This window comes from Schistocerca piceifrons, chromosome 3, assembly GCF_021461385.2.
Source record: "Schistocerca piceifrons isolate TAMUIC-IGC-003096 chromosome 3, iqSchPice1.1, whole genome shotgun sequence".
Classification (NCBI taxonomy): Eukaryota; Metazoa; Arthropoda; class Insecta; order Orthoptera; family Acrididae; genus Schistocerca; species Schistocerca piceifrons.
Genome location: NC_060140.1, coordinates 741,885,297 through 741,901,351, shown reverse-complemented (window position 1 = coordinate 741,901,351; position 16,055 = coordinate 741,885,297). Strand labels below are relative to the sequence as shown.

At 45.2% G+C, this 16,055-nt stretch overlaps 1 protein-coding gene across 1 annotated transcript in view; it reads left to right on the top strand.

The window, feature by feature from the left end:
- The window catches only part of LOC124789482 (proton-coupled folate transporter), a 302,728-nt gene that overhangs the window by 102,317 nt on the left and 184,356 nt on the right, over positions 1–16,055 (top strand). Inside the window, exon 2 of the mRNA XM_047256860.1 lies at positions 8,558–8,782. Within this exon, the coding sequence (XP_047112816.1) occupies positions 8,558–8,782 (225 nt within the window). The remainder of the gene's footprint in view (positions 1–8,557; positions 8,783–16,055) is intronic.

Here is a 16,055-nt window from a genome sequence, read left to right as displayed (position 1 = left end):
TTATGGGCGGCGGAGGAGGAAAACGTTTCAGGCACACCGTCTCTCAGCATCGCCAGAAAAGGCCTCAGGGAGCAACAAAAAACGGCTACAAAATGAAAACACCCCGTACCTTGGTGCGTTGATTCCCACATATTTCCCGGTCGAAAATGAAATTCGCAATGCAACAGGACGACTTTTTCCACAACCGTTGACACTGCTGACACTACCCGAGCGATTCAACCCGTTTCTAAAGACATCGTGGGCCCCCAATCCCAGTGAACTTGATCGCACTCCTTTCGAATGTAGCGCGACCGCAATTTTTCCTATGTTATAGAAGGAGGAACCACTAAGGACTATTCAAAACCGCACGACGAAATTTGAACGTGATCAGAAGCAGCGAAGGATGTTTATTCTTTTTCGGCCCTCCTGTGGTGCGATCACAAGGGTGGAGGGGGGGTTGCACTATTGACACATGGGTGGTGAAAACAGTAAAGAGTCCCTCTAAGACCTCCCAGTTCGGCAACACCTTCAGTGCCACCCGCGCACCTTTATTGAGCACATTAAAATGCGCTTGTAGAAAGACAGCCAGTCGCTGATTGCAGGAAAATTGAGGTGTTTGAGGGAACCTCCAGTTTGAGCATTTATTTATTTCAGTTTATCTTATTGATGTTGCTTAAGTTCCTTATGTATTCTGTATTTACATTGATAACTGTTTCTTCTTTTAATTGGTTGTGTATCACCATGTTTCATACCTCCTGATGCAGCCTTGTCTAGTACTAATTTTATTTTATTTTATTCGTTTTGTTTATTAATAGAAACTGTTATGCAGGCATACTATTCCTATTTTGTGCTAAAGGTTTTCCTGTCTACTCCATTGTTATTTATGTACTGTTCAGTTTTTACTTTTTCATTGCAAAGTTGTTACTGTATGTTTTTACTTCAGTCTAGATGTGTTACTTCTCTTCCAATGTTGTCTGCTAACATTTAACTTCTTTGGTGATAATACTCAGTAAATGTCTGAAGATGGCCTTGCAAGCCGAAAACCGGTTAACAATAAAAGTAATATTGTAGAACAAAAGCAAACTGGTGCCTTTCATTTATTATAATGTTGTTCTACCAAGAGCCGACGGAAGATTCTGTTAACATGTGACATAAATGGCCGCCAAGTGACCGTAAACCGTAGTAGGTACATGGGATGGATTTCAGCTTGACATGTGTTCCTGTTTCTGAGAAAAAAAAGAGTTTTTAACAATCGGACAGACAGAGAGATGGACAACAGAGTGTTCTTATAGTGGTTTCATTTCTAAGGATTGAGGCACAGGACCCAAAAAAATACAAATATTTTGACGTGTCATTTTATTGTCAGGAGATAAGAGTAGTTTAGAAAATAAGTTTTGTCTTTATTCTGAATGGCAGAGAAATGATAGAGATCCTAAGAAGCATAAAACGTTGGCTAGTGGAAACGTCTAATTGAAACTGTTTCAGTGAAACAAACAGCATATCTCGCTACATTGAAGAAAGCACACTACTGGCCATTAAAATTGCTACACCACGAAGGTGACGTGCTACAGACGCGAAATTTAACACACAGGAAGGAGATACTGTGATATGTAAATGATTAGCTTTTCAGACCATTCACATAAGGTTGGCGCCGGTGGCGACACCTACAACGTGCTGACTTGATGAAGTTTCCAACCGATTTCTCATACATAAACAGCAGTTGACCGGCGTTGCCTGGTGAAACGTTGTTGTGATGCCTCGTGTAAGGAGGAGAAATGCGTACCATTACGTTTCCGACTTTAATAAAGGTCGGATTGTAGCCTATCGCGATTACGGTTTATCGTATCGCGACATTGCTGCTCACATTGGTCGAGATCCAATGACTGTTAGCAGAATATGGAATCGGTGGGTTCAGGAGGGTAATACGGAACGCCGTGCTGGATCCCAACGGCGTCGTATCACTAGCAGTCGAGATGACAGGCATTTTATCCGCATGGCTGTAACGAATCGTGCAACCACGTCTCGATCCCTGAGTCAACAGATGGGGACGTTTGCAAGACAACAACCATCTGCACGAACAGTTCGACGACGTTTGCAGGAGCATGGACTGTCAGCTCGGAGACCATGGCTGCGGTTACCCTTGACGCTGCATCACAGACAGGAGCGCCTGCGAAGGTGTACTCAACGACGAACCTGGGTGCACGAATGGCAAAACGTCATTTTTTCGTATGAATCCAGGTTCTGTTTATAGCATCATGATGGTCTCATCCGTGTTTGGAGACATCGCAGTGAACGCACATTGGAAGCGTGTATTCGTCATCGCCATACTGGCGTATCACCCGGCTGATGGTATGGGGTGCCATTGGTTACACGTCTCGGCCACCTCTTCTTCGCATTGGCGGCACTTTGAACAGTGGACGTTACATTCCCTCCGAAACCCTACATTTCAGCAGGATAATGCACGACCGCATGTTGCAGGTCCTGTATGGGCCTTTCTGGATACAGAAAATGTTCGACTGCTGCCCTGGCCAGCACATTCTCCAGATCTCTCACCAATTGAAAACGTCTGGTCAATGGTGGCCGAGCAACTGGCTCGTCACAATACGCCAGTCACTGCTCTTGATGAACTGTGGTATCGTGTTGAAGCTGCATGGGCAGCTGTACCTGTACGCGCCATCCAAGCTCTGTTTGACTCAATGCCCAGTCGTATGAAGGCCGTTATTACGGCCAGAGGTGGTTGTTCTGGGTACTGATTTCTCAGGATCTATGCCCCCAAATTGCATGAAAAGTAATCATATGTCAGTTCTAGTATAATATATTTGTCCAATGAATACTCGTTTATCATGTGCGTTTCTTCTTGGTGTAGCAATTTTAATGGCCAGTAGTGTATACGAGGACCCCAGCGTTTTCTAACTGCAGTGAGGACGTTTCGACGGCTGATGCCGTAAAACTATCCACATGTCTCTGGTTATTGAACACAGGGGCGTACGGCACTACCATGTGTAATAACGAGCTATCCTCGTGATAGCGTCCGTGTATACTGAGAGTGCAAGGATCACTAATAACAAGTGTCATCCATCTTAGTTTATTAACGAAAAGCCCTACGTATGACGCGCATTATCGGTGCCTCGTCGGCTGCAGTGGATTAGAAGCTCATGACACCAGAAGGTGAGTTGCGCAAACGCCTATCTACAGAACACGCTGTTTGCAGGCCCACACAATGTCCCTCTTGTACACGGACGCCACTCGGCTGCAACCTTCTCAGGTGTGTTTTTGTTGCTGCTGCTCAACAACGCGTCATTGTCGAGGAAATTTTTTCGCAGTGCAAAGACTGCACTGTAGAGTTTATAAGGAAATGATCAGCAATGCTCTTATCACTTGTAAAGAAAGGCCTCCTGCGGGTACGTAAACAAAAAGAAAAAAAGTGATGAAGGTACACTGCTAACCATTAAAATTTAGACATCATGAAGACAGCATGCAAAAAGCGTCAAATTTGCATGAAATTTTGTTGAAATGCTTGGATTTGTAAACTTTTAGCATTTCAGTGCAACTGCACGTACATATAGGGGTAACGCCTTCTACTTTCTGTAAATATGATTGCCAAGCGGTTAATTCATAAACTGCATTTGAATGTTGGGTGTTTGTGAGAGGTCATGTTATACCAGTGGCGGATACAGAAAACCGTCAAGGAGGGGGCGCTAAACATATCGTGAGCTATCTTTACTTTTACACAGTAAAAAATAATCAAGTCACAAGTTTAAATCTCGAATAAACACTTTATTTGCACTGAGAAATGCAACACTGGTACACTTAGCACTAATACACGGTCACACTCCGCGTATTTCTAATATCAGTAAGCACAACACTGACTGAAGTGCGTGGTAATGGCCAATAATTGCAGTTGTTCACTTTTTATCACTTTCAAGTTATCGCGACGATTGTACCTTTCATACTGACTACCTGGCAGCGGCTCTGCTTCCCATATATATGGCTCGGTTGTTTCGAGAACATTCGCTGCCAGAATGTTCGTTTCCAGACTGTTATGGAGTGTGAACTAGCACCTATTGTGAAAGCGACTACCCAATATGTACCTTACGGCGTATAATATAAGGGCGAGTTTCCAATGATGACGTCATCCGGCAGTTTCTGTGTGTGGAACTTTAATTGCCGATTCTGTTCCTTTCTACTGCATTCGACAGAGGGCCTATATAGTAACAATGCGTTGGAAACTATTGTTACGTTTTTAGTAAACATATTGTTACGAGTCTAGTAACAATATTTTTACTGAGAAATTACTATGAATTAATATTATTATTACTTCACAATCAACTGATCACTCTCACTATTGACTAATCTTCAGACTTGCACTTTCTACAACTAGGACTTTTCACATATTTATTCTTCAGTCTTAATATTTCCGCTACTGAATGTAAATTAGCTTCCTATTCGGCGAATAGTCGGTGTTTATAACGCTACGTATCGAAGGTTCTCTGTACAAGAAAACAGTAGAATAAACATTAGAGTATTCGCGACTTTTTTCGAACAAATGCCAGACAGAATAACGTATCGAGGTCACTATAATGGCCGCGACTTTTCTCGTAGGTATGTGTTAGCTATCTATGTGCCAGACAGAAACGTATAAAATACGATGAAGCGGACGCGTGTGATACACAAGAAAGTACAATTACTCGATAACTCGATTCAGTCGAGTCGACTGACGAAAGCAACGAACTAATAGCGTGGCTGGCTGGCGGAGGTGGCGCGGATGACTTGGCGTTCGGTCCCGCAAGGGCGTGGGGAGGGGGGCACTCCCCGTATGTATACGCCACTGCATTATACTGCGTGTAAAGTGGAGGAATGTTTACCAGCACGATGATAGTCAAAAGAGGCAGGATTTTGGCGTATCGAAACTGTGCTTTATTGTTCCTCGATACTGTTGCTGTCACTGGATGCGATTCCACGACTGTCTTGTGAATATGGATTTCATGGAACACGTGAGGCAATACTGACCCTACGACTTATCTTAGAAGCTAGGTTAAGGAAAGGCAAACCTACGTTTCTAGCATTTGTAGACTTAGAGAAAGCTTTAGACAATGTTGACTGGAATACTCTCTTTCAAATTCTGAAGGTGGCAGGGGTAAAATACAGGGAGCGAAAGACTATTTACAATTTGTACAGAAACCAGATGGCAGTTATAAGGGTCGAGGGACATGAAAGGGAAGCAGTGGTTGGGAAGGGAGTGAGACAGGGTTGTAGCCTCCCCCCAATGTTATTCAATCTGTATATTGAGCAAGCCGTAAAGGAAACAAAAAAAAAATTCGGAGTAGGTATTAAAATCCATGGAGAAGAAATAAAAACTTTGAGGTTCGCCGATGACAATGTAATTCTGTCAGAGACTTCGTTCTTGATCGTCCACTCTTATTATTCCCTCTTGGTTGTTGTACATATTGTATATGACCCGTCTCTCCCTATAGCTTACACCTACTTTTTTCAGAATCTCGAACAGCTTGCACCATTTTATATTGTCGAACGCTTTTTCCAGGTTAGGTTTAAGTAGTTCTAAGTTATAGGGGACTGATGACCTCAGAAGTTAAGTCCCATGGTGCTCAGAACCATTTTTTTTATCATTCCAATCCCTGAATATTGACCGTTCCTGCCGGGAGACTTACGTACTGCTACAGATCATTTTATATACTGAACAAACTATTCAACTATGTGCTAACAGCAAATTATTCTGCAATACAGCGCAAGTATATGGCACCTATGTTAGGTTCAACTCTGTATGAATCCTTCCTTCTGCAACGCAGTGGACGCTGTTGAATGAAAAATAAAAAAAAGATATACAAGTAAATAAATAAATAAATAAATAAAATTAAATATTTTATTTTCGTGCAAGAATGATATTCTGAAGCGAAAAGGCTGTAAAGATTTAAACCTTGTAACTTATCACTATATTTAAATCACAGTGAACCTGATAATAAATGCGCTGTGACTTATACTGAGCTGACGCAAGTCGTGGGTTACTTTCTAATATCGTGTCTGGCCTTTGTCCTGGCGTAGTGCAGCACCTCGACGTGGACTCAACAAATCCTTGGAAGTCTCCTTCAGAAATATTGATCCATGCTACCTCTATAGGCGTCCATAATTGCGAAAGTGTTGCCGGCAAAGGATTTTGTGCACAAACTGACTTGTGGATTACGTTCCACAAATGTTCGATAGCATTTATGTCGGGCCATCTGAGTGGCCAAATCATTTGCTCGAGTTGTCCAGACTGTTTCTTCAAACAAATCGCGACCAGTTGTGGCCCAGTGACCTTGCGTCGTTGTTTGGGAACATGAAGTCCATGAATGATCTCCAAGTACCCGGAAAGTACCATTTCCAGTCAATGATCGGTCCAGTTGGATGAGAGTGCGCAATCCATTCCATGTAATCACAGTCCCTACCATTATGGAGCCACCACCAGCGTCCCCAGTGCCTTGTTGACAACTTGGGTCCATGGCTTCGTGCGGTCAGCTTCACACTCGAACCCCACCATCAGCTCTTACCAACTGAAACGGGGACTCATCTGACCAGGCCACGGTTTTCCAGTCGTCTAGGATCCAACCAATACGGCCATGAGCCTAGGAGAGGCACTGCAGGTGATGAACTGTTCGCAAAGGCGCGTGCGTCGATCGTCTGCTGCCATAGCTCATTAACGTCAAATTTCTCTGCAAGGTCCTAAAGGAAACGTTCGTCGTACGACCCACATTGACTTCTGCGGTTATTTCACGGAGTGTTGCTTGTCTACAGCTCCGCCAATGCATTGCCTTTTTATATTTTATGTATGCGATACTACCGCCATCTGTACGAGGGGCGTTTGAAAAGTCCGAGAGATGGCACCACCGGCGCGTATCGAGATCATGTTTAGTTAGTAGCATCTTTCTAAAGAACGCACACCAAGTTTCAGCCATATTGGTCTATTTCTTTGTGTTTGGCATTCGTGTGAATCAAGGTCGTCGAGTGATTGTCAAAAAATGGGCGAAAAAGAATTTCGTGTGGTGGTTAAACATTACTTTATGAAAGGCAAAACGCCTCAGGAGACTAAAGAGAAGCTTGATAAACATTGCGGTGACTCTGCACCTTCGAGTAGAACAGTTTATAAGTGGTTTCAAAATTTTCGGAGTGGCTATATGGGCAAAAGTGATGCTGAACGTTCTGGACGCCCTGTGGAAGTTACGACTCCAGAAATCATTGATAAAATCCATGATATAGTGATGGATGACAGAAGAGTTAAGGTGCGTGAGATTGCTAGTGCTGTGGGCATCTCGAATGAATGGGTACATAATGGTTTGCATAAACATTTGAACATGAGAAATCTATCCGCAAGATGGGCTCCGCGATTGCTCACGCTTGACTAAAAACGGAATCGTGTGAAGTGTTGCAAGGATGGTTTGCAGCTGTTCAGGAAGAACCCGCAGGACTTTAAGCGTCGTTTCGTCACTGTGGATGAAACATGGATACATTACTATACTCCTGACACCAAAGAACAATGTAAACAATGGGTTACCAAGGGAGAATCTGCACCAAAAAAGGCGAAGGCCATCCTTCGGTCGGAAAGGTTATGGCGACTGTCTTTTGGGATTCGCAAGGGATAATCCTCATCGACTATCTGGAAAAGGGTAAAACTATTACAGGTACGTACTATTCGTCATTATTGGACCGTTTGAAAACCGAGCTACAAGAAAACGCCGGCGATTGGACCACAAAAATTCCCTTTCCATCACGACAATGCACGAGCACACACCTCAGCAGTTGTGGTCGCAAAATTAATGGAAACAGGATCCCAACTCCTTTCATATCCCTCCTATTCTCCAGACTTGGCTCCCTCGGACTACTATTTGTTCCTCAATTTGAAGAAATGGCTGGTGGAAAAAAGATTTTGTTGAAACGAGGAGGTGATTGCAGCAACTAATAGCTATTTTGCAGACTTTGACAATTCCTATTATTCGGAAGGGGTCAACAAAATAGAACAGCGTTGAACGAAGTGTATAAGTGTAAAACGAGACTATGTCGCCGGCCGGAGTGGCCGAGCGGTTCTAGGCGCTACAATCTGGACCCGCGCGACCGCTACGGTCGCAGGTTCGAATCCTGCCTCGGGCACGGATGTGTGTGATGTCCTTAGGTTAGTTAGGTTTAAGTAGTTCTAAGTTATAGGGGACTGATGACCTCAGAAGTTAAGTCCCATAGTGCTCAGAGCGATTTGAACCATTTTTTTGAGACTATGTCGAAAAATAAAAGAAAATACCCCAAACACATAAGCAGTTTTTATGATTGCACGGACTTTTCAAACACTCCTCGTATATGTGCACATCGCTATCCGATGACTTTGTCACCTCAGTGTACAAGCCACTGTATATTTACATCTGTATGATCTCTGTACTGCTTATGTTGTTGATTTGTGTTTGTGTGCCATCCAAAGCTGAAAATGTAAATTTATGGCGATACTCAGTGTTTCGTTCAGCTGGAACATCTCGTAGCTTTATTATTGTTTATACTTTTCGGTGCATGGATGCTTGACCACGTCGATTGCTGTTTGCAGGAAGATGACATCAGAGATGGCAGAGAAGGCGGCTGCTGCAGGTGGGTGTCGGCCATATCTGTGGAGCCGGTCATGTTCCTCTACATGTTCGCCTTCATGATCACCTCTGTGGTCGAGCAGGCGTTCTTCGTGGACCGCGCCTGCAGGGTCGACCTCCGCCTCTCCGACGAGATCTGTTCTAATCTGCAGAACGAGACGTTCAAGGATGACAACACAGAGGTGCAGGTACGAACTCGTCACCTTCTACATCTACGTACACTCATACTCATAAATTAAGGATAATGCTGATACATTGTGAAACAACGCTCTGGTGGACGGTTTGCGCGTTTAAATCACCTCGGGGTATGACCGTGCGGTGCATTTGACCTGCAGTCGTCGCACGGTGCCGCTGGCAGCAGTCCACATACGCAGAGGTGTTTTGGTGCATGTCAGAGTACGGTGCAGCGAGTAAGTGTGCAGATGTTTTCAGACGTGCTAATGGTGACTGTGTCCAGGCGCTACAGTACGTGACGTCCACGGTGTACAACACCACAAGAAGACCGATACCTCACCATCAGTGCCCGCAGACGGCCACAGAGTACTGCAGGTAGCCTTGCTCGGGACCTTACTGCAGCAACTGGAACAGTTGGCTCCAGACACACAGTCTACAGACGACTGAACAGACTATTCGCCCGGAGACCTGCAAGGTGCATTCTACTGGCCCCTGGTCACAGGAGAGCCCGTAAAGCCTGGTGTCATGAACACAGTACTTGGTCATTGGAACAGTGGTCCCAGGTCATGTTCACGGACGAGTCCAGGTAAAGTCCGAACAGTGATTCTTGCCGGGTTTTCATCTGCCGTGAACCAGGAACCAGATTCCAGCCGCTTAATGTCCTTGAAAGGGACCTGTATGGAGGTCGTGGTTTGATGGTGTGGGTTGGGATTATGATTGGGGCACGTACACCCCTGCATGTCTTTGACAGAGGAACTGCAACAGGTTAGGTGTACCGGGACGTCATTTTGCACCAGTATGTCCGCCTTTTCAGGGGTGCAGTGGGTCCCACCTTCCTCCTGATGGATGATAAAGCACGGCCCCACCGAGCTGCCATTGTGGAGGAGTACCTTGAAACAGAAGATATCAGGCGAATGGAGTGGTCTGCCTGTTCTCCAGACCTAAACTCCATCGAGCACGTCTGGGATGCTCTTGGTCGACGTATTGCTGCACATCTTCAAACCCCTACGACACTTCAGGAGCTCCAACAGGCACTGGTGCAAGAATGGGAGGCTATACCATAGCAATTGTTCGACCACCTGATCCAGAGTATGCCAACCCACTGTGCGGCCTGTGTACGCATGCATGGTGATCATATCCCATATTGATGTCGGGGTACATGGAAACAGTGGCGTTTTGTAGCACGTGTGTTTTGGGACGGTTTTCTCAACTTATCACCAATACCGTGGACTTACAGATCTGTGTCGTGTGTCTTCCCTATGTGCCTATGCTATTAGCGCCAATTTTGTGAAGTGCCACGTTGTGTGGCACCATATTCTGCAATTATCCTTAATTTATGAGCATGAGTGTAGATAATCCTCCGTTCTCCAAAGTCCACAACACAATAATGATAAGAGACAGTAGCAGCCAAGAGAAATGTCACTATAACACTGCTCAACAGTTGGCAAGAGGAGATCGTCTGTTGTAATGTCGTTGTTATTGGGATTGGACTGTGTATATGGGAACACCGTTTCATGATATGGACATTTTTGTTATTGTGATCATCAACCCGGAGACTGGTTTGATGCACCGTTCCATTCTAGTCTATCCTATGCCAGACTCTCCATCTTTGGATATCTACTGCAACCTACGTCCAGCTGTACATCCTAACTATAGTCAAAACGAGGTCTGCCTCAAGCATTCTTTCCTCCACAGTTCCTTCCATTACCAAACTGACCATATTCTGATGTCTCAGAATGTGTTCTCTCAAACTATCCCTTCTTTTAGTCAAGCTATTCCCAAATTTTTCCTCGGAATTCAGTACCTTCTCATTAGCTATTCGATCTGCCCATCTAATCTTCACCATTCTTCTATAGCGTCACATCTCAGAAACTTTATTCTCTTTTTTGAATACTGCCTACGTTTAATTTCTGTGAGAGGCTGCACTCGAGACAAATACTCACGGAAAATACATTCTTATACTTTAATTTATATTCACTATTAACAAATTGCTCTTATTGAGAAAAACTTCTCTTGCTATTGCCAGACTGTATTTTTATACTCTCTTTACTTGTGCCATTTTTAGTTATGCTGTTGCTCAAACAGCAAAAATTATCTACTAGTTTTAGTGTCTCATTTCGTAATTTCCTCAGTGTCGCCTGCCTTAATTCTACTGTTTTATTTGTCATCAATCTTCCAACCTTTTTGCAGAAAACATTCCGTTCAACTGATCTTTCAACCACAATGTTATAGCCGTATGTTAAACTTCTTATTTCTTCTCTCTGAGCTTTAGTTCGTTTTCTTAATTTCTTCTTGGTTTTATTTACTACACTCCTGGAAATGGAAAAAAGAACACATTGACACCGGTGTGTCAGACCCACCATACTTGCTCCGGACACTGCGAGAGGGCTGTACAAGCAATGATCACACGCACGGCACAGCGGATACACCAGGAACCGCGGTGTTGGCCGTCGAATGGCGCTAGCTGCGCAGCATTTGTGCTCCGCCGCCGTCAGTGTCAGCCAGTTTGCCGTGGCATACGGAGCTCCATCGCAGTCTTTAACACTGGTAGCATGCCGCGACAGCGTGGACGTGAACCGTATGTGCAGTTGACGGACTTTGAGCGAGGGCGTATAGTGGGCATGCGGGAGGCCGGGTGGACGTACCGCCGAATTGCTCAACACGTGGGGCGTGAGGTCTCCACAGTACATCGATGTTGTCGCCAGTGGTCGGCGGAAGGTGCACGTGCCCGTCGACCTGGGACCGGACCGCAGCGACGCACGGATGCACGCCAAGACCGTAGGATCCTACGCAGTGCCGTAGGGGACCGCACCGCCACTTCCCAGCAAATTAGGGACACTGTTGCTCCTGGGGTATCGGCGAGGACCATTCGCAACCGTCTCCATGAAGCTGGGCTACGGTCCCGCACACCGTTAGGCCGTCTTCCGCTCACGCCCCAACATCGTGCAGCCCGCCTCCAGTGGTGTCGCGACAGGCGTGAATGGAGGGACGAATGGAGACGTGTCGTCTTCAGCGATGAGAGTCGCTTCTGCCTTGGTGCCAATGATGGTCGTATGCGTGTTTGGCGCCGTGCAGGTGAGCGCCACAATCAGGACTGCATACGACCGAGGCACACAGGGCCAACACCCGGCATCATGGTGTGGGGAGCGATCTCCTACACTGGCCGTACACCACTGGTGATCGTCGAGGGGACACTGATTAGTGCACGGTACATCCAAACCGTCATCGAACCCATCGTTCTACCATTCCTAGACCGGCAAGGGAACTTGCTGTTCCAACAGGACAATGCACGTCCGCATGTATCCCGTGCCACCCAACGTGCTCTAGAAGGTGTAAGTCATCTACCCTGGCCAGCAAGATCTCCGGATCTGTCCCCCATTGAGCATGTTTGGGGCTGGATGAAGCGTCGTCTCACGCGGTCTGCACGTCCAGCACGAACGCTGGTCCAAATGAGGCGCCAGGTGGAAATGGCATGGCAAGCCGTTCCACAGGACTACATCCAGCATCTCTACGATCGTCTCCATGGGAGAATAGCAGCCTGCATTGCTGCGAAAGGTGGATATACACTGTACTAGTGCCGACATTGTGCATGCTCTGTTGCCTGTGTCTATGTGCCTGTGGTTCTGTCAGTGTGATCATGTGATGTATCTGACCCCAGGAATGTGAATAAAGTTTCCCCTTCCTGGGACAATGAATTCACGGTGTTCTTATTTCAATTTCCAGGAGTGTATATGCTTTAGGTACAGATTGAATAACTTGTGGGAAATGCTAAAAGTCTGTCTCTTCTCAAATGCTGCTTCCCTTTGACGTCCTTTGAATTTTATAACTGCAGTCTAGTTTTTTTGTACAAGTTGTAGACTCCCTGTATTTTACTGAAATGTTTCCATATTAATGGATTAGGAACAGGACGTGGACGAAAAGAGCCAAAGAAGTGAGAAAGGTTTGATGTTGGTTTTATTATTAACCACCACTTACACGGTCTGTTCAATATGAGCACCGGAGATGTCGTCCAGATGCTGTACAGCGCCAGATTTTGAGCTGGTTGCCAAAATTGGAACTAATTTTTTTCGAGCGGTTCTGCATTAAGGCATTAGCCCATCTACCAAGTTTCGTTACCATATGATAATTAAAGCCCGCAATGGACCTCTGGGATTTTCTACACTTTAATTATAATCCCCCGGAAGGTATTACACCACCTGCATCAAACGTTACATGAATTTCTCACTATAGATCGACTCATGGCAACAAAAAGCAGAAAGTGTACAGAAAAAAATGGTATGGTGTGAAGACGAGACGTTACCCCATACTTGTCAGGTGTTCAGTAAAGAATATATCCAACGGAGACCGTAATTGAAGATGCCCGCCTATTTATTATACGCTCCACTAATTTAAGTAGTTTGTTGTCGTATTTCTCTCGGTATATTATCCGCAGATACCGAATTATCCGAGCGCTAACTGCAAAAAATTCTCCAAAGCACGTCCCCCAAAAACATTATTCAGGTCCTGTGAAAAGCCCACAACTGAACGTCCATTGTTTTAGTAAGGTGGGCTGACTTTATGATGGGAACGGGAGACTGTCCTGTCATCTATGAAAATGAAGTAGTGGCCTATAATACCGTGGATATGTTGCATACATTATTCCACTGCTCATACTCAATATCGATTCCTGACCCGCATCCCAAGCTGAATTCGCTAAGTGTACCTTTACACGTGCCATAAAAATTGCTTATTGCCGCCCATACAGGGTGTTTATAAGTGATTGGTGCAGTTTTGAACGTTAATCACAATCCTTCAATGCATGCACTCTTAGTCACAAGAGACACATCTACACGGTCATCCAATTCTTCCCTTACTCGGCGTAGCAAGTCCTTCAAGATGGTCTACAGTGCATGCTTTATTCGATGCCACACTTCCTCAAGGGACACGGGCACTGGAGGCACATAAATTCGTTCGCGAGAGTGTTGTCAACAATATTGCAGCCACACTAACTACAGCCACATACACTACAACATTACCGGCCACTATTGCCCGACGTTTGCCGCAATACGTTTCCGGACCAGAAGTGTTTGCAAGAGGGCACACTATTGCCAGCCCGCATCTCGTGGTCGTGCGGTAGCGTTCTCGCTTCCCACGCCCGGGTTCCCGGGTTCAATTCCCGGCGGGGTCAGGGATTTTCTCTGCCTCGTGATGGCTGGGTGTTGTGTGCTGTCCTTAGGTTAGTTAGGTTTAAGTAGTTCTAAGTTCTAGGGGACTGATGACCATAGATGTTAAGTCCCATAGTGCTCAGAGCCACACTATTGCCATAAAATGGACGAACGCGAGCTAGAGGAATTGAGTGCTGCTCTACTGCTTGTACTTCACACAAAGATAAAAGTAGAATGAACAAGAGAAACAGGGCTTTATGGAAGCGTTCTCTTTTTTAAGTATCGGAATGCTTCAGAAGATTTAACTCGAGAACTGATGCGGATTATATAACTATTGCATAATTTTACCAGAATGTCGAAACACGATTTCCAATATGCAGTACAAGCAATTCGTCCAAGAACTGTTAAAGTTGATATAAATATGAGAGAGTGTATAACAGCTACAACTTAACTGGTGATCACCTGTGGTGTCACCGCCAGACACCTCACTTGCTAGGTGGTAGCTTTAAATCGTCCGCGGTCCGTTAGTATACGTCGGACCGCGTGTCGCCACTATCAGTGATTGCAGACCGAGCGCCGCCACACGGCAGGTCTAGAGAGACTTCCTAGCACTCGCCCCAGTTGTACAGCCGACTTTGCTAGCGATGGTTCACTGACAAATTACGCTCTCATTTGCCGAGACGATAGTTAGCATAGCCTTCAGCTACGTCATTTGCTACGACCTAGCAATGCGCCATTATCATTTGCTATTTATCTTGTGATGCATGTACCGTCAGACCGATGTTCACCAATTATGGATTAAAGTTAATTATTCCAGCAGCTACGTACTTTTCTTGCTAGTATAACTCCTTTAACTGTTACAGACCTCACGCCAGCCTGCGTGAGCTTAAACGCGTGCCTTTCGGCTATCTCCTAGTGGCTTGGCTGTCTTGCCAAGTCACATCACCCATTTTTAGAAAATGGTGATTGATACAGAAGTGTAATACAAAACTTTAAACTGCACTTCAATATTTCCAGTACCTGCTCGTGGTCAATCTAATTTCTAATACGAATGTAGCAATATTGGTACCAAGCATAACAAAAATAACTCTGAGCGAATACTGAATGACAAATCTAATTGACAACGTACTGTCGAAAATAACGCTCTGTTACAGTAGACGGCAGTTTACAGGAGTGCTTGGTACTATGTTGGCACTGACCTGTCTAGCTGTACTGCATCCTTGTAGGCCAGCCGCACTTCATTCACTTGTCTCACTTACCTAACCTTATCTCCGTTGTAGTTATCAGTACGCTGCGCTCCAGAAATGCGAATTCTGTCTCATGAAGTTTTCAACTCAGGCACACTTGTGGAATCTACACATAACTACGAATAAAGATGAACTAATTCTGGCAGAAGCCTGATACACTGTGGAGGCTCAGTGTGCTCAAACTAACTGGCTGTACATTCATTATTACATCGAAACGAAATCGAAGATTGCCCTTATGAGAATTCAGAGAGCTGGCTCAAAATGCGAGCGGGTTGATACGAGGGGTGCAAAGGCCACACATGAAACTTCACTCACGTAAGAACTTATGTTTTATAAATGCCACAACATAGCGGCTGGTCCCCGCGGAGGTTCGAGTCCTCCCTCGGGCATGGGTGTGTGTGTTTGTCCTTAGGATAATTTACGTTAGGTAGTGTGTGAGCTTGGGGACTGATGATCTTAGCAGTTAAGTCCCATAAGATTTCACACACACACACACACACACACACACAGCGACTCACGTAAGAGCTTATGTTTTATGAATTCCACAACACAGCGAATCTATGTTGGAGCCGGCTGGGGTGGCCGAGCGTCTCTAGGCGCTACAGTCTGGAACCGCGCGACCGCTACGGTCGCAGGTTCGAATCCTGCCTCGGGCATGGGTGTGTGTGATGATGTCCTTAGGTTAGTTAGGTTTAAGTAGTTCTTAGTTCTAGGGGACTGATGACCTCAGAAGTTAAGTCCCATAGTGCTCAGAGCCATTTTTTTTTTCTATGTTGGAGGATACATTTAATGGTGAACAACACATCGAAAATGAACATCAAGTAACCTGCACCATTCAAACGTGGTAGCAGCAAACAAGAACTTATTAATGAATCTTACACTGGGTGCTATAAAAT